Source organism: Orbicella franksi, chromosome 8 (assembly GCF_964199315.1).
Source record: "Orbicella franksi chromosome 8, jaOrbFran1.1, whole genome shotgun sequence".
NCBI lineage: Eukaryota > Metazoa > Cnidaria > Anthozoa > Scleractinia > Merulinidae > Orbicella > Orbicella franksi.
Window position 1 is genome coordinate 8,557,146 of NC_138152.1, and position 17,500 is coordinate 8,574,645.

Sequence of the window (17,500 nt, forward strand, 5' to 3'; positions counted from 1 at the left end):
GCACGATGGTTACTCTGATCAGGACTCTATAAAATAACAAATTATACAAAAACAAAATCATGGTTATTTTCACCTTGAACCTTTTTGTTAAGCAAGACAATGTTTGAATGGGGTTGATTATGAGGAGCCCCTCTTTGGCTGAGTTTGTCGCTTGAGCATGACATGACAAGCAAAAAAGTCAAGAGAAAAATGGCTGAACAAAATCTGGGGATGACAAGCAGCCATTTTTCTCTCACTTTTTTTTTTTTTTTTTTTTTGCATCATGCAACAGACTAAGTCAAAGAGGGGCTGGGCATAGTCTAGAATGGGGTCTAAAAAGGCGAAGTCTTGATTGGATCAAGTGGCCCAGTCACCACCAGAGCTTATCTCACTTATTGTTAGTGACATAAATTAACAACTAGGCTACAGTGTATGTTAACTTGTCACACATTTGTCCGGGTGCTGCAGCTTTAAGATAATCTGTAATTTTAGACACCAGGGAGGAAAGAAGCACTAGGGGATTAAAGAATCACCCAAGAAATCAATGCAATGGGCCAGACCAGCACACAAACCTGGACTGCTCAATCTGGAGTCCAGCACGGCACTCTGATCAGCAGACCATCATGCCCTGCACTCCATCACAGGTCCCACCCCCCACCCCCCACCCCCACACTCCCAACACCATCCACCATATTTAAAATAAAGTAGCAATTAAAAATGACTGCATATCAGCAGAGCAAGTCAAGTAAATCCTAAGCTTACAAGTATCTGAAAAAGAAAATAATATTCAACGACGTAACTAACTTTGAATTAAAAGTTCCTTGTTTCGTAATTCCCTGTTACTGACAATAAAAATTTATCCATTTGTGCTGGAATTATGTTACATATTTAACCTTCATATCTACCCCGTAAAGTTATAATATCTTGTGCATGAACATTATTTCATACAGGTACAGTACCAACTCATGTGATGCAAGAACTTTCAAGTCAGAGTGTTATCAAAAATGAAATACAATGTTACTTCCATAAGATGCAAGAATGAATGTAAAGAGCAACAATACTTGAAAACACTGTTAATCCATGACTTACTGAAATGTCAAAAGATTATTTTGTGTTTTAGAAAACAATATTGAAACTATAGTTTTATTCAGACTTAATGTTGATCCCCTAAAATTCAACAACTTGAAATTCATAATCTACCTAGAGCTACAGTGTGACCTTCAATTTATTTTCTTTCAGTATTGTACACCAAATTGGTTGTACATAATGATGGTTTATTCTTGTCTATGAAATTCAGATATATTTTATATCAAGTTATTTTTCCTTTCTCTTACCATGCCACTTTTACTTCTTCCACCTTGTGGGCTATGGTAGCTGGCTTTTCTCTTGTGAATTACAGCCGACCCCATTTTGAAACTCTTTGGCAGCAAGACTATTTCTAAAAAGATGTTTGTGCAATCTGTCTCTTAGTTCATTTTCAAAAAAACCATTGTAACTCATAAAGAATTCATGAGCATGTTCATGGAAAATTTTCAATAAGTCTTCCTGTTTTCAGTATTCACTCTTTAAAATTAAACAAGATGGTCAGACAAATTATAAAACATGCAGACCTGAAGATTTTGTGTCACTATTTAAATTACACTACTGACAGATTTGTAAATGAAATTAATTTTAAGCTTTAAATACAATGTCTTGACATCTCTGTTACATGTATTATTGATTTAAATGACAACTCAAAAGTATTCAAACCTAACTCACACACATGGAGGTCAAATTAAATAGCTGTGTTCGATCACAGATGGAATTAACATTTAATTACTAGTTCTTGTGTTAAAAATGTTTGTTACCCTGAAAATAGCTCAAGGCATTCCTTTCACAGAAATCTCTTTAATTACCTTGATGCTGTACATACAATATGTTCCTAATATTTTATTGTCATCAGATATCTAAATTTTAGCTGTAATCAAGCCTAATAAAGGAATGCAAATTAGCAAAGCATTTTAATTAAAATTTGTACTGTAAACTCTTTCTAGTTACTAAAACATATCGGTTAGATATAGTCTTTAGTATGACAGTCAAAGTCTGATTTACAAACACGCACTTTATATGCTAGATTTAAAGCGTTATTGTTGAGCAGCTGTTAAGTTAGAAGATTACCCTCAGAGCAGTAATTTCGGAACAGGACTGTGTGGTCCCAGAAAATTCTCACTTACAACATTAGCCCCCTCCATCCCCCTCCTCTTACCTCATGACTCAAAAAACAAGCTTAACAAAAAGCATTGTTTGTAAAATATAAGCCCAGGGATAAATATCACTAAAAAATTTAACATTTAATTGTGCTAACTAAATAATGCTCAGCAGAGAGTCAGGTCTAAAACATGCAGATGTTATGTGGAGTGTAGTGTGAAACAAACACACAACAAAATTTGTCCAAGTGCTGGCAAGGTTCACACTCAGGTTATTTATAACACAAAATCTGATAGGAGATTGAGCATATCAGTTTTAAGTGGACAAAAAAACCGGCTTGTACATGTACCTGACCTGCAGAATAATTTTAAGTATTACAACAGTCCTTTTTACATTTTCTGAAAACTAAAGACATAAATATTTGCCTGAAATAACACCAATATAATGTCCCATGGAACTTGAGAAAAAAAATTTCAAAGTTCAGTGAAATTGTGGAAACACAGGTAATTAAAATATCAGTTTCATTTCACTGGTACTTTCAAGTGTTTCACATGAACTTCAACATTTGTTTCCGACATCTGGTGTTGTTAGAAATGATAATTTTCTCTGGAGAAGATATTTAAAACAGTGGCATCGAAGTTTGCATTTACATTGTAAATAATCTTGGTACAAAGTTTTTGTCTGCTTGTTAATCAAACTTCTGGTGGATTCTCTCATAATATCTTAAGTAACACAAATTGTCCGAGTGTATTTGGACTAGAAACTGATCATGAAACTGGGCAAGTACCCATTTATAATTCAGTATACTATTAGCCCACTTGTACATGCAGTTACAACAATACGTGCAGGAAATCCAACAATTTGCTAAAAAAAATCAACCAACATTTTTTTCACTTTGTTGCTAAGATACAAGCCTAGGATATATTGCATAACAAGACAATGCAAGTACATTACTAGATTAAATTTCATTGTATGTTGTAATACCTTAGTGGGGGTATCCTTAGTGAAAAGGATTAACGTAAACAATAGGGAGATTATTTATTGTTTAATAAACAGATTACGAGCCAAACAGTGCGCAAGTAGAAAAGAACAGAAAGAGAGTCCAGACAGACAGTATCAAAGTCGAAATTTTTTTTGGAAAATAAATTAAAGCTACATACAATACAGAGTGTTTTTAGCACTCTTATGAACCATGCTGCTCTTTTGTTGGCTGGTGCCCACATGCATGGTCTGCAGGTCATGTGGATGTTAGTTGATTCAGTTCACACAGCTTCGAGATTTTCATGTTCAAAGTACCAATAACCATCATTATCGCATGATGAACAGAATGTGAACGTATATATACAGAATCAACAAAAGGAGGCACTGTCTGTAAATCAACGGGACAGTGATAATCGAGGGTACTGGACAAGTTTAATGTCCGCTTGGTTATTTATTATTTTATGAAGCTGACTAGTACATATTACAAAATAGCATTTATTTTATAAATGCTTGGGAATTAGGAAAATGTGGACATCTAAGTACAAACAGTTTTTTGCAAGCTGTCAATAACAAAAATAATTCACACAATTTGAAACTTTCCATAATGAAAATATGAGATACAGTGGGGGAGTAAATTTATTCAGAAATCAGTTATATCCTTTAACATTTATAATACAAACTCTTTAATTTTTGTTAACCTAAAAAAACAGTGAAACAATATTCTGTTACATGAACATTTAGACAATCAAATAGCCCATTTAACATTTCTGTGGCATGTTAGCCTGGGTAGCAAGCGTTCAAGCTTATCCACGTTCTGGTTGTGGGTACAATGAAAATTGGAGCAAGAGCAAAAAAAAAAATGGACGAAACAGGGGGTGGTGAGGCAAGGGAGAGAATGCTTGCCTGCAAACCCCTCGATTTCGATAATGCTCACTGATTTTTATCGTCAAGTTCATTTATTGATTGAAAACTTGTCACTGAGTGGTATGCTGGTGACATGAAACCAAGCCTTAGCATGAAAACAAACCATGCACTGACACACTAAGTTACGAACTTCAAGTTACAAAACCAAACTTTACTTTCAGATCTAAAATTTGTTTTAAATTGTGTAGTTCCAGAAAATATTCATACCCCTCCCATGTTGGGTTCTTTCTCATGCGAGTCACTGGTGTTTTACTCCCACTCATTTCCATTGTTTTTTAAAAGCAATCAAAGTCAAGGTTGTAATGGCACTATGGAGAGTCACTCCTTTTGTCTGCTTGTGTAGTGAGGAACGAAGAAGACTCAAGGAACAAGATGTTTCTAAAACCACACATTTTTAGTCATGAAAATTTCACAGAGTATACTTCTCAGTCATGAGTTACCAAAGAGTTTAGAAGGGTTCTTCACCTGGAGGGGGGGGGGAGGGGGGGGGGAGGGGGGGTGGGGTGGGGTGGGTTATATATAGGTATGTGCCGCGGGATAGGGCAGGGTTTTTGAGGTTCTTGATCCTTCAATAGGTTATCATTATTGCCACTGTTGGCATTGGATGATTCCAGAAAATATACCACAGGTGGCATCTTGGAATTCCGAGGGAGAGGGGGGTTTCTTAGACTGGAATCCTGAAGACATGGGAAGATAATGCAGTTTGGAATTCCAAATGCATGGGGGGGTTTCAGCTCTGAAGTTCCATAGGGGGTTGACGATGAAAGCTTCTCTTGAAATCCCTCATCTGATAACTTTTCCAGTTTGTAAATTATCAAGCACGAACTGACCCCTGAAGCAGGATAAAGATCGATTTGGCAGGTGCTAGCGATCACGTGGAAAAGTGAGTGGATGGATTGTGTGGTGAGCTCCACATCAAAGAGGCCTTAAAGTTGATGAATTAGTTGATAGATTATTAAAATATAAAACAAGTCTGTGTTTCTTTCCGATCTAAAATTGTCGATCTGTGAGAAAAACTCGCACCAGTCTCTCGTTTCCAAATGGAACACCTGACAGATTCGTTGGCTGCATTACTAGTTGTCAGTAGTTCCTCAATGAACACAATTTTCAATATGGCGAGAGAGACAGCACATCGTGAACTTCACTTTTGTCTTCCACTGGTATCAATATGATCTACTCTCCTGAAAATCTGAAGCCAATGAAATGAAAACGAAAAGTTTTATTTGGTGGTAAGCAACTTCAAGATTACACTTAGAAGGGAAAGCTACGGTGTAACAAACTTGAGTTGCTTGTTTGCTTGACCGTAAATTGTCAGCAGAATTTTCTTGGAGGTGGAAAAAAGCACAAGTTTCCCATTCAGTGGAAGTTTTAGGTAGTCAAACAGGAATTCCAAAGGGTCTGAAAAAAAAATCACAAATTCCAAAGGACACGAGGGATTAATGATTTTGGAATTCGGAAGGCATGGGGGGTAGAGCAGTTTGGAATTTCCGAAGGCAAGGGGAGGTTAAAATGTTCATGCTGCCCGTGGTAGGGTATGGACATTTTCTGAACTCACCCGTTGTGTTCCCACTTTGATCCTTAGGTAGGGTACCTAAATTGTATCAGCTAAAGCTGAAATGCATAAATGCCCAGCCAAATGAAAAACAAATGATCTTTCAGAATTGAACCTTCAGTTAACTTCTAAAATGAAATAAAGCCAGCCTGTTCATGTGCTATAATTTTTGTTTGGGATTTTCCTTTCGATAGGGTGTTGTTTTTCAGGTTTGGGCCTTAAACAGGGTGCCATTTTTCATGTCTTTCATTCTTAAATAGGGTCAGGATTGAAGACCCTTTGCAGCACACACCTACCCGAAATTTATGGAAGTACCCCCCCCCCCCAAAAAAAAAATCAGCCTTGCACCCACTCCTCTCCCCCCTTGGATAGGTTTATCCGAGGATGAGTTTTCAAATGGCCTGGTTGCCTAAGCTAAGGGGTCTTTTTAGGGTGTTTCTACCTCATGGGTGTAGATGGAGGGTTGACTTCGTCTCGGGTTCCTAAATGAAGAAACACTATGTCAACTAAATATGACTTCAAATTTTAAGTCTTGTAACTATTTTATGACGAAAAAGAACTACATAATTTTGCACTCACTGGTAGTCGAACCCAGGCCACTGTGCCCTTTCTTACCACTGTACCACCGTGCTGCTAACTGCTGAAATGCCGAAAATTTAAACTACATATAATGAACAGTAATATAAATTATTATATGGCTTTGGCTTGTGGCCGATATAACGCACGCTCTGATCTGAGCGGTCATTATCCAGCCGTAATGCCCACTGGCTGATTACGGATTATGCAAATTAGGAAGAGCCCGATTCTGAAAATTCAAGTGCATTGAAACGATGAAAGCCGATTAAAATCAGTAAGAGAATGTAAGTAGCTAAAAGTTTAGAGGTATTTCCTTAATAAAATTTATATAGATGACTTACCAGCTGGTAACCTTGGCGGGCACTAGTGAAAAACAATCACAGTTTGCCAAGTCTTAAGCTAAAATCGCTAAGTGTAAAACACCATCGGCAGATCTGTCATGCATCCTGAGCATAACACCACGAAGAAACTTATTAAGTTATCATGATGTCTTAGTCACAACAATTACCGAAGTATCAAACTCCTTCAAAGTTCTCATCAAATAGATTCCCTTGCTTTAACACAAGCAAGTGTAAATCAGCTTCCAGGATCATCAGATGTAAACAATCAGGTGGTTTCTGTCAGTAGCAGTGCTTCTGATAACTGCAGACGCTCACAAGGCTTGAAAAGTTCATCCATAAATCCCACAATGAAGAAGGCGAAGATATGTTGTCGAAAGCGAATGCGAAGATCGAGTTAAGCTTATTTTGAGCAGTGCATTCTGAAGCATTAGTATTTTCTTTCACCGAAAGACCGTTGGTCTGGACAATTTTGAAGCACTTTCTGTCTTTTCTGTATGCGTTGACGTTTCGCCACAAAAGTCGGAAAAACTCCCCCATCAACTTGTGGTACCACGATACTAAAATACCTTTTTGAGGCTGTGACAGTCACTTTTCTCCAAAGAAATGTGTGTTTTTAACGGAATATGTAATACAGTGGTGAAGTTCACTGACTGGGTAGTTCTGCCCTGGGTTTGAGATGATTAATGAATCGGTAAATGCCCGCATTGCCGGATGTAAATTGACGACTTCTGCTCGAATGATTTTCTATATTCATGAGCCATATAATAAACAACTTAATAACCTCGACCATTCGGTCGTTACGGGAAAATCTCAAACCTCGGCCTACCGTATTGACCTCGCTATCGCTCAGTCAATACGGCAAGGCCTCAGTTTGAGATTTTCCCATAACGACCTCACTCTCGGTTATTAAGTAGTTATTAATATGGAGTTACCCTAAATAATAATAATAATAATAATAATACATAATATTTTAAGAGGAGGCCTCCAATCACCATAAGGTGGTTTTCAGGAGGGTAACATACACATGAAAGCTAACCGCAAGCAAAATGGAGTGACACCAACCGCAAGCAAAATGGAGTGACGCTAACCGCAAGCAAAATGGAGTGATGCTAACCGCATCAAGCAAGCAAAATGGAGTGACACTAACTGCAAGCAAATCTAACAGTGCGAACCGCAAGCAAGCAAGCAAGGTAAACATGTACAGCGGTTTATTAACACGTCTATATTGTATAAGCAACATCTAGACGTCCAAACCCCATACTCCGCCCGGGCGTTATATTTTTCCGTCTTTTTATGCTTTTGTAAGATCCATGCGCATGTACTTAAAAACTAAGTGTTTGTGGTTTAATTTAATGTTATTTAAAACGATGGCAATTAACATCTGCCAACGCAAATTTGCTTTACATAAGCGCTTAAATCGTTTAGCAGAAGGGTGACTACGAAAATACATTGCACTGTACAGAGTTGAATACAGGCTGTTTAAATTTGTAAGTGATGAAGCGAAGTTTCTGTCAATTACATCTACTAAGTCTTAAGAAAACCTGGAAGGAGCTTCTGAAATTTACACTGAGGTCTGTGTTCCACCGAAAAGTAAACACAAGAAAACGACACTATGAATTTAAATTTTCCTCATTCTTGCATATTCCTGTGGTTTGATTTGTTCGCTAAGCTTAATATCGGCAACAGAGTTCAGTTGTCGAGAACAGCTTTAACCATCAACAGAAAGACCTGTCAAATTTCTGTTTTCAATTAATAAAACGGGAAAAAGTTGCAATCTTCATTGGCAGCTGTTGGTAGTCTTAGTACATTCACATTAACACCCAGCATGCCGCTAAACACGCATTCTGAAAACCAAATAAGCTTCTAGGTCGATTTATTACTTCGTTGAAAGTATTATAAATTTATTATTATAGCAAATTATTTGAGCAGTATGATCGCATTAGAATCTCTTTTGAAAATTGAAATATCTGGCTAAAGTAGCCTTTAAAACTAGCTCCGACAATGGGTAAATTTCACATTGAAAATTAGTCACCCGTCTCGACCGGACACGATGCATTTAAGCTTATGTGTGGGTGCAAACAGACTAAGACTTGCACAATATTTGCCTACCTGCGCAAGGTTTGAGGATTTCTTCGACCTTGTTTGCTTCAAAAATGGAAGCAGATGTTGTTTTCTGTCTTTTGAGCGATCGTCTTTCCCCATTAGCAGTCTGCGTGAAGAGAAAGAATATTTGAACACTGCTTCGACATTTCAATGACCGCAAACACCGACTGTGCGTGTATGTAAACAACGACACAAAACTAAAATATTTACTCAATAAAGAGTTGGATATAGAACTTATCTTCAGCCAAACAAAGCAATCGTTTAATTTTGCATGCGGCTTACCTTCTCTCGGGAGGAAAATAAGATCACTGTTTTGTCTTCTTATTGCAGCATGTTCGGTTCCGAACGCTCCAACACTTTGCAAATCGTACAAAAGCAATAAAAAGTTATCACTTTAAGAACTTGGAAAAGTGATATAAATCATCGCTACAGCTCAGTCCATCTTCCGCAAGTAGATCAATGATCCTAAGGTGGCCAGAATGAGTAATCTCTTGGAGAAGATCTCGTTTATGAAAGCTTTTCGAAGTGACTTGTCGAGCGCGTGTGAAAAACCCGCGCGTGCAAAAGCCTCCGTCGACCTCAGTTGTCAAATATCACCTTGGTAACCAACCAATGAAAAGGCCACGCGCGCCTGGCTATTAAGTCAATCAATACTTCATTTACGCTTCATAACACTTCTGCTAGACACACTAATTCCCCCAAAGTTTACTCAAGTTTGAAAGCTGTTTGAACAAACTTTCCTAGCCAAAAAAAGCAAACATATCATAGACAACCATGCCTTTAAAAAGCAATTTGTGATGAATAATAAATGAGACGCAATTAAAGAATAAAGTTTTGCTTTATTGTGGTGAAGTTAATTGACTTGTAAACAATAACGGTATACAAAACAATTGATCTTTCAAACCGCAAGTTACTTGTTTCGCATTTTTGCCACGAATTGCTGTGAAATGAAAGTGAAAAACAAATATTGCCATGAAAGGCAGCGAAACTTAAAAATAAGCAATTCCGATAACATGACGACGAAAACACCAATTTCTTGAAAAATGCAATTCCGTGCAACCACAAATCTATCCCGGAGTTAAGCTACCCGGTGGAATCCGAAAGGGGGCAATTACGCGACAGTTATGAATGCTTTTTCAGTAGTGAGCTTTTTTTTTCCCCCTTCTTGATTCCTAACTCGTCATATCGAAAATTTGTTAATCTCTTTTTAATTTCGACGGGATGGTAATCCTTCGAAAGTCAAGTTTCTCCGACAGCGGATGACAAAAAAAGTTACATCAAACAATTCCGCCATGGTAGCAAAACATTTTGGTCTATTAGACAAGTCTTCTCGATCACTGATCGATTTATCTACAACGAAATGTCCAGTGACAAACACATGAATGCTCTTTAGAAGTGTTCGGAAATGCGTTCAATCCATTGTAATGGTTACAACAAAAAAATTGAGTAACAAACTCCGTTCCCAGCAGGACTTTAACCTTAATATATTGGGACGGAAAGGCCTGGGAACGGGATTGCTTGAGAATAAATCAGTGTCGTGCGGCTATTTTTCTAGGGAAATGTAGTTCACAGATTCCTTTCGCTGGGCTCTTTGTAGTCCATGCCGATAATTTCAAATATTTCTCGTTCACTTGAAACAGGTATCGGTTCTCCTGGCACACCTAATCGAGTGAGAAAAAAAAATGCTTAAATGAAGAGTATCATGGTATATCTGTTTCAAAAAAGTTGTTTCTTTATCAGTATATAGGCGAAGATCACCCTTTGAAAAAGCTACACGGCCTTACCTCAATCGATTGAGTGTTTCCCTAAGGGAATTCTTGTAATGACCAAATGCAAAGGGGTTTTCTCTCATAGGGCAGTACAAATCAACCGGCAGGACACACGAGGGCTGATAAATCTACTTTGATATCAGGTAATGCCGAGGTAAATTGGAATAGACGGCTAACTTGGGAAAAAAATATATAGGAAGGGGTGATTGCTGAAGCAACTGGGTCGAGAATTGGACCATAAGAAAGGAGAGTATGACCTAACACACGTAACAATCATGCTGACCATAATTGTTACGGTGACCGCGATAATGATGATGATGATGATGATGAGGGGGAGGAGAGAGAGAAGGAACAAACGGAAGAGTAAAAGAACAAGGAGATGGAGGAAGTGGGGAAGGAGAGGGAGAGGAGAAGGAAGGGAAAAAGGAGAGAAAAAGGAGGAGGATAGTGACGATGACAATGACGATGACGACGTCGGTGATAATGATGATGACGCGTGGTGGGTTTATTTGATTTTGTTCTCTGTTTTTGTTTCCTTTTTTCCCCACAGTCAAACTTACCGGTACTCCCCATGGGCCTGAAAACAACAGAAATATTACCTACATTAGTATGTAACAGCTTACTTAGCTTAAGCGGGACAGCGAAGAACCGTACGCTTGTTATACGTAGAATTATTCTGCAAGATCAAGAAGAACCAACCTGATGGAATACTCATTAATAGTGAAGCCCTTCTCAAGAGCATTTTGTCGCATCCTTCTGTTAAACTCATCACTACCAGTGAAGTATAGAATCCCGCAGAAGAACTGATCGTGGGGAATCAACCTGTGGAAATCAACCAGACGCAGTGGATTTCTCGCGGGTGGAAACGAACGCGCGCAATACGCGTTAGTGTTCGTAGTGGAACACGTCAATATTTTTCGTAACAAATGTTGCCCCTGATTATTTAAGAATTAAAAAATGAGAGAGACCCCGAGTCCGCGTTCTATTGACAACCGTTTCGTTTCGTTTCGTTTCGATTCGTTTCGATTCGTTGCGCTGCGTTGAGTTGAGTTGCGTTGTGTTGTGTTGCATTCCGTCCCGTTCGGTTTTAAGCGCTTGAAAACGCGTGCGAACGAGACACGATTGGTTTTGTTTTTACTTTTGATTGGATGACAAAGTGGCGCGAGTTCTCTAAGCCAATCGTGTAGCGTGGCAACGCAAAGTCACTAACATTCGACTCTCAAGTGAAAACCACTTTATAAGAAATACAATAGGTATAAGATTAGTTTGGATGAACGTTTTTGCGACAGGCTTAAGTTTATAACACTTACCAAGACATTGATTTTTCCGGATATCATGCTTATTGCAGAAAACAACCAAATCGTTTCATTGCTTTATTAATTATTGAACCAAAGTTGCTGGCTAACACGCAGTTTTTGTTAAAATCAGTTCAGTCTACGCATATCTGACCGTGTAATAAAACTTGAAACATAGGGTATAGATACCTGATGTCAATTCTTCTATGCACTTGCTCCTCTGATTTTGGAAGAATGCAAACTCCCTGCCAATGAAGTAAGACATATTAGTAGAAACGAATACATATAAACAAATTTTAAATCCTTGTCGACTTGCCAGTTTATGTTTTGAAGTGATGAATACTATTTTACAGATGTGAACGAAACGTTTTTCTTGTAATTGTTGTCACGCATTGCTTGTGATAGAAGTCGGCATAGTGGCCTACTTACAAACTGGAACAGTGCTAAATATTTCTTTAAAAACCAAACAACCGTCATAAAAATCGATCAAAACTGCCGGAAAAAAAGGCGAACATAATAATTAAAAGTTCAAATTCACAAACTTGAATCCGCCAAGGCGAAAGACGTGTACTTTTTCTTTTTTGAGAGATCGAGACATTTTCGTTTCTAATCATTGTAGTATCTTTTTAGCTTCTTATTTACTTCTCAACTGCAATTAATTGTTACAAATGCCTATTTCCAAGCACTAACAACATTTGAGTATGCAGACTAACACTTCCTTTATCTTCGAGGCATAGCAAAGACGATTCTCATCTCCAAGTCGAAAGTTTTTTGGTGTTTCGTGTGTAGAACGCATCTAGACCAAATTTGGCGGCTCGGAGTACGTGTGGAGCAACTATAGGCTGATTTAGCAAGAGAACGGCAAAGTCACTTGACGACGGCGCGCGCAGTACAAATACCCAAATATGGTCAAATTAGAACAGAATCCAGGTTATTCCGCGCGCCCTGCAGTCGTCATTGACCATATTTGGGTATTTGTACTGCGCGCGTCGTCGTCAAGTGACGTTCCCGTTCTCTTGCTAAATCAGCCTATAGTAAAGAACAGATCTCTGAATAGGCCATATTCGTATTCCCGGTATTGACCTGGAACTAGCTTGCAACTGAGGCTAATGCAGGGAGTCTTTTCCAATGCAAATGACAGAAATCTCTTTTTAATGATACCCCGCCGTATGAGCCTCCATTACAAGCTAGTCCCAGTCCAAAACCGAGAATACGAATATGGTCTGTTGCATTGCGCATCTTTCTGTACAAGATTTCCGTGTCAAAAGCGCGTGCGCTAGACCGCGTACACACAATATTAGAAAATGTCTTCCACACTTCGCTCGACAGTGAAACAAATGTTTTAAACCAGCAAGGTGACCTCCCCCCCCCACCCCCCCCCCGGTTAAATGCATGAATTTAATAACATACACTTGACTACAATTGATATATCTCGATTTACAGAAAAGTGAAAAATTCTGGTTTGAGTTATTTTTGTTTTTATCCAAATGCTCTTGCGAACACCTCTTGACAAAATGCTGGTTGTATACGCATCAGAACGAATTCTTCATTTTGCTCCAGATCGAAATAGCTTACCAAATAGATCGAAGTCTGAGTCCCTATTACGGGTTTTCGGGAAACGGGATACGGGATACTTGAGTAAAAGATTAAGAAATGACTTTGTAGTCCCTCTTTCTGATTAGTAGGTTTCCTAAGGAAAACCTCGCGGGTTTATTAGTTAACAAAGTGGAGGTAAGTATCCATCACTTTAACCGACACTGAGGTGAATAATTGTTTTAGTATATACCATACAAGCTGAATAATTAGCGGACCAAAACTTTATTTTATGTGTGACAAGCAGTCGGAAATTTTAAAATCTCTCGCGTCGGCTGCTCGGAGGTAAAAAGTACTTGCTAATCACCTCAGAGTTAACCAATCAGAGCGCGCGAAAAGCACTATTCACTTATTACTAATAGGGCCATCAATAATAGCAAATAACCAAAATAACCAAAACCTAAAAACTGCTTTTCTCATCACTAAGAGCCGAAAGAAAACGAAAACCGCAGCAGATACCGAAAAACCGGATATTGTAAGTGCAAAACCGAAAAACCGATTTAAAACATGACAAAAAATGTAGAACTGAAAACGCTCCTGTGATTCCACGGGTGTTTACAGTTTTTAGCAGTCCGCCTGCACACGCAACACAATGGCGCTCTGGACGAAAGAACTCGAGAAAATTCGCGGTAGAGAAAAGCAACCAAGTGATCGTCAAGACGTCCCTTTCGATTGCACAAATCTTCCAGACCTCACTGCAGAGCATATTGCCTCCTTTTTAGACGGCAAAGATCTGATAAGTTTGGGGAGGACTTGCAAATTTTGGAACAAAGTATCCCAGAGGAACGTCATTTGGAAAACTCTTGTTGAGAAGCGCTTCGGAAGACAGGCCATATCCGATTCCAGAAGTTCTCAGATTGAACACAAAAGGTGTTACTTTAAACTGGCGGAAAGCAAAAAGTCTGCCACTGCTTTCCGCGTAGTGTGGCTCAACGGCAAGTACCTCGAAAAGGTGACAGACGACGAAAGCGAATTTGGAGAGGTGATTCAACTCAACACAGTCTGTTGGCTACAAATCAATGAGTTCTTCCTCGGCGTCCTTCCGGGAAAATACTCCCTGGTGTGGCGCATTAAACTCGACGGAGTTTATTCAAATGGTCATGGTAGCAATCCTCAGGGGATAATCCAATTCAGAGCAAGGCCAGAAAAAGGTTGTGGAAACGAACTGTGCTCAAACTGGACAGATAATGATTTAAGACGTGCAGAGTGTCAACATGGCCGTGGAAAGTGGTATGTACAGACCATGGGACACTTTGAAGTGACCGCTACATGTAAAGTATATATAGAGATCACGGGAAGAGTAGGGGGCTGGTGTGGAGGTATATCATGGGATTACGCTGAATTAAGGCCGCTTTGATGGACAACACACAAAACACTATAAGATAAGAACCTGTAAAAGCACCTTGTGAAAAAAACCCTGTACATAGCGATAGCTTCAAACTATCAACCACTATGAAATGTTTACAGTTGATTTGTGGGGAGTCATTCGCGACTAGAGTCAATCTTTAAGAAAAAAAAAAAAATGTTACAGATTGTGTGCTATTTTTGAAATAGGCAAAACTTCAGATTTTCTTAGTTTGCAAAAAATGTGTCCATTAGATTTTTATTTTAACTTGCATGAATGTTGCTGAATCTTTGGAGTGGTGTAATTTACAACATTTTGAGTAAATTAAATAGTTGTAAATACCTATTTTTGAGTGATGATATCATTGGTTTTTTGAGGAAGGAGATGGATGCGCAGGACCGCGCACACCGCACGCAACATTAGCAAGTTCCCTTCACACTAACTTCGACATCGAAATTAATGTTCGTTTTCCCTTAAACCAGCAAGGTGACCCCCCCCCCCCCCCCCACTCGCGTTTAATGCATGAATTTAAATAACATACAGTTGGCTACGATCGATACACAGCGATTTACAGAAAAGTGAAAATTTCTGGTTTGAGATATTTTTGTTTTTATCTAAATGCTCTTGAGAACACGTCTTTCGAAAATGCTGGTTGTATGCGCATCAGAGCAAATTCTTTATTTTGCTCCACAATCTCCATTTCTTTTCAAATGAAATAGCTTACCAACTAGATCGAAGTCTGAGTCCCTATTACGGGTTTTCGGGAAACGGGATACGGGATACTTGAATAAAAGATTAAGAAATGACTTTGTAGTTCCTCTTTCTGATTAGTAGGTTTCCTAACGAAAACCTTGCGGGTTTATTAGTTACTAATAGGGCCATCAATAATAGCAAATAATCAAATAACCAAAACCTAAAAACTGCTTTTCTCATCACTAAGAGCCGACAGAAAACGAAAACCGCAGCAGATACCAAAAAACCGGATATTGAAAGTGCAAAACCGAAAAACCGATTTAAAAAATGACAAAAAAAACGTAGAACTGAAAACGCTCCTGTGATTTCACAGGTGTTTACAGTATTTTAGCAGTCCGCCTGCACACGCAACACAATGGCGCTCTGGACGAAAGAACTCGAGAAAATTCGCGGCACAGAAAAGCAACCAAGTGATCGTCAAGACGTTTCTTTCGATTGCACAAACCTTCCAGACCTCGCTGCAGAGCGTATTGCCTCTTTTTTAGACGGCAAAGATCTGATAAGTTTGGCGAAGACTTGCAAATTTTGGAACGAATTATCCCAGAGGAACATCATTTGGAATCAGATTGGGCTACCTCAGTTTTACAAATTGATTCTCCTGTATTTCTTGGAATTAAAAGAATTTTTTCCAAACCAGTCCGGCCAAGAACAAATTTTATTCAACAACAAAGATATTTTAATCCACGGCCTTTGGTAAGGCGGAGGGCACAAAGTGTCCATATTGTGAAATGAATGATTCCATAATTCACACTTTCCATAGCTGTAATTGGAGCCAATTTTTCTTTTTAGAGGTCATAAAATGGTTCAACAAAGAAAATGTCACCTCCTTCAGTCTTTCACCAACTGAATTAATTTTTGGTATGAAAGTTGACACTTCAAGCAAGGAATCAAACATTATCAGAAAGTTAAACTTCACCTTTTTATATGCCAAATATTTTGTTTGTACAATCAGAAATTAATACATGGCGAATTATCGGTAAATAAATTTACAGTTAATCTTAACCATGAATACATTTTCGAAAAATTCTTTGTGTAGCCGTAGTAATGATGTTGATAGGAATGTAAAGCATTGGTCACAGAGCCAATAATTATACATGTCAACTTAGTTATCTGTCTTCCCCTTTTGTCTCTCTTTTTTTTCTGCTGTTGCTATTTTTTTTGTGCAATCCATTTATTGCGTAATCTTCTCCTCGTTTTATCTGCCAATTAATATTTGTGCATGGCAGATGAATTCATAGCCAATCTTAAATGTAAGTAAACTCTCGACCAATTTTTTGTATAGCTAGTAGCAATGTAAATAGGAGTGTAAAGTAGGAGTTATAGCCCCAGTTAATTGCACATGTTAATATCGTTATTAGTTTCGTATGTTTGTTTGTCTCCTGTGCAACAGAACACAATAAATAAACAAGTAAATAAATTAATAAGGGAAAAAAGTAAGCAATGTAAGAATTTAATTACAAGTAGAACATTGAACATTTATTTGTGAACGTAAAATATAGAGTAGGCAATAAAAATAAGGTATGAAGTTGTAAGCGACTAGTATTGAAAGGAATATAAATAGTGTACTTTAACTCGAGTATTGCAATGTTTGTGGTGTAAATAATGTAATTTTGTAAAGTAATTATGTAAGTGTGTGTTAAATGAATAAAAAAATAAATAAAATAACGCTTAGTAACGAAACGAACGTAACGTAACGTTTACTTACTTAATTAGATTTCGAGTAGTCTGTCTTTTGCTCGAAAATCCGCGAGGAACGCAAACGAACAAAGGTGAAAGGCGAGTCTTTACTCGTCTTCTGACGCCCGCGCTACTCGTGGCTCGCAGCTTCGCCTTTCACCTCTGTTCGTTTGCGTTTATCCCCACGGATTTTCGGTAAAAGAGAGACTAATCGCAGTCTATTTCTTAAATTGTTCTAGGTGCAACTCAGCGGCCTAAACCGCTCGTAACCACTTCACAAATTTGCGAGTTAGTCAATCGTTTTAATTGTTTATATGCAGTTTTTAATTTAGAGTGATTTTAGAATCAATTGTAATAGAAGTTTGTGGTCAATCACTCGTTCAGTTTTTACGTGATTTCACGCAAGTCTTTAAAGTACTTAGGGA

At 38.2% G+C, this 17,500-nt stretch overlaps 2 protein-coding genes and 1 long non-coding RNA gene across 7 annotated transcripts in view; 1 reads left to right on the forward strand and 2 right to left on the reverse strand.

Annotated features, from left to right (window-relative positions):
• Positions 1 to 9,374, reverse strand: part of LOC145495486 (dual specificity tyrosine-phosphorylation-regulated kinase 4-like) — a 29,003-nt gene extending 19,629 nt beyond the window's left edge. The window contains exons 1-3 of one of the 4 annotated variants that reach the window (XM_081475116.1): positions 8,926 to 9,374; positions 8,650 to 8,749; positions 1 to 26 (exon numbers count right to left, since the gene is read on the reverse strand). The exon at positions 1 to 26 is cut by the window's left edge and continues 45 nt beyond it. In XM_081475116.1, coding sequence (XP_081331242.1) covers positions 1 to 26; positions 8,650 to 8,742 — 119 coding nt within the window. In that variant the 5' untranslated portion in view covers positions 8,743 to 8,749; positions 8,926 to 9,374. Of the gene's footprint in view, positions 27 to 1,313; positions 1,418 to 7,576 lie in introns of all 4 variants that reach the window. The other 3 variants (XM_081475118.1, XM_081475117.1, XM_081475115.1) reach the window with 3 other exon arrangements.
• A 96-nt stretch (positions 9,375 to 9,470) lies between these two features.
• The window catches only part of LOC145495507 (DNA polymerase beta-like), an 18,134-nt gene continuing 10,104 nt past the window's right edge, over positions 9,471 to 17,500 (reverse strand). The window contains exons 12-15 of one of the 2 annotated variants that reach the window (XM_081475145.1): positions 11,897 to 11,952; positions 11,112 to 11,234; positions 10,973 to 10,989; positions 9,471 to 10,304 (exon numbers count right to left, since the gene is read on the reverse strand). In XM_081475145.1, the coding sequence (XP_081331271.1) occupies positions 10,210 to 10,304; positions 10,973 to 10,989; positions 11,112 to 11,234; positions 11,897 to 11,952 (291 nt within the window). In that variant the 3' untranslated portion in view covers positions 9,471 to 10,209. The other variant, XM_081475144.1, reaches the window with a different exon arrangement.
• LOC145495584 (uncharacterized) overlaps positions 15,150 to 17,500 on the forward strand; it is a 3,724-nt gene continuing 1,373 nt past the window's right edge. Inside the window, exon 1 of the long non-coding RNA XR_014050448.1 lies at positions 15,150 to 17,500. This exon is cut by the window's right edge and continues 2 nt beyond it. This is a non-coding gene — a long non-coding RNA (uncharacterized LOC145495584).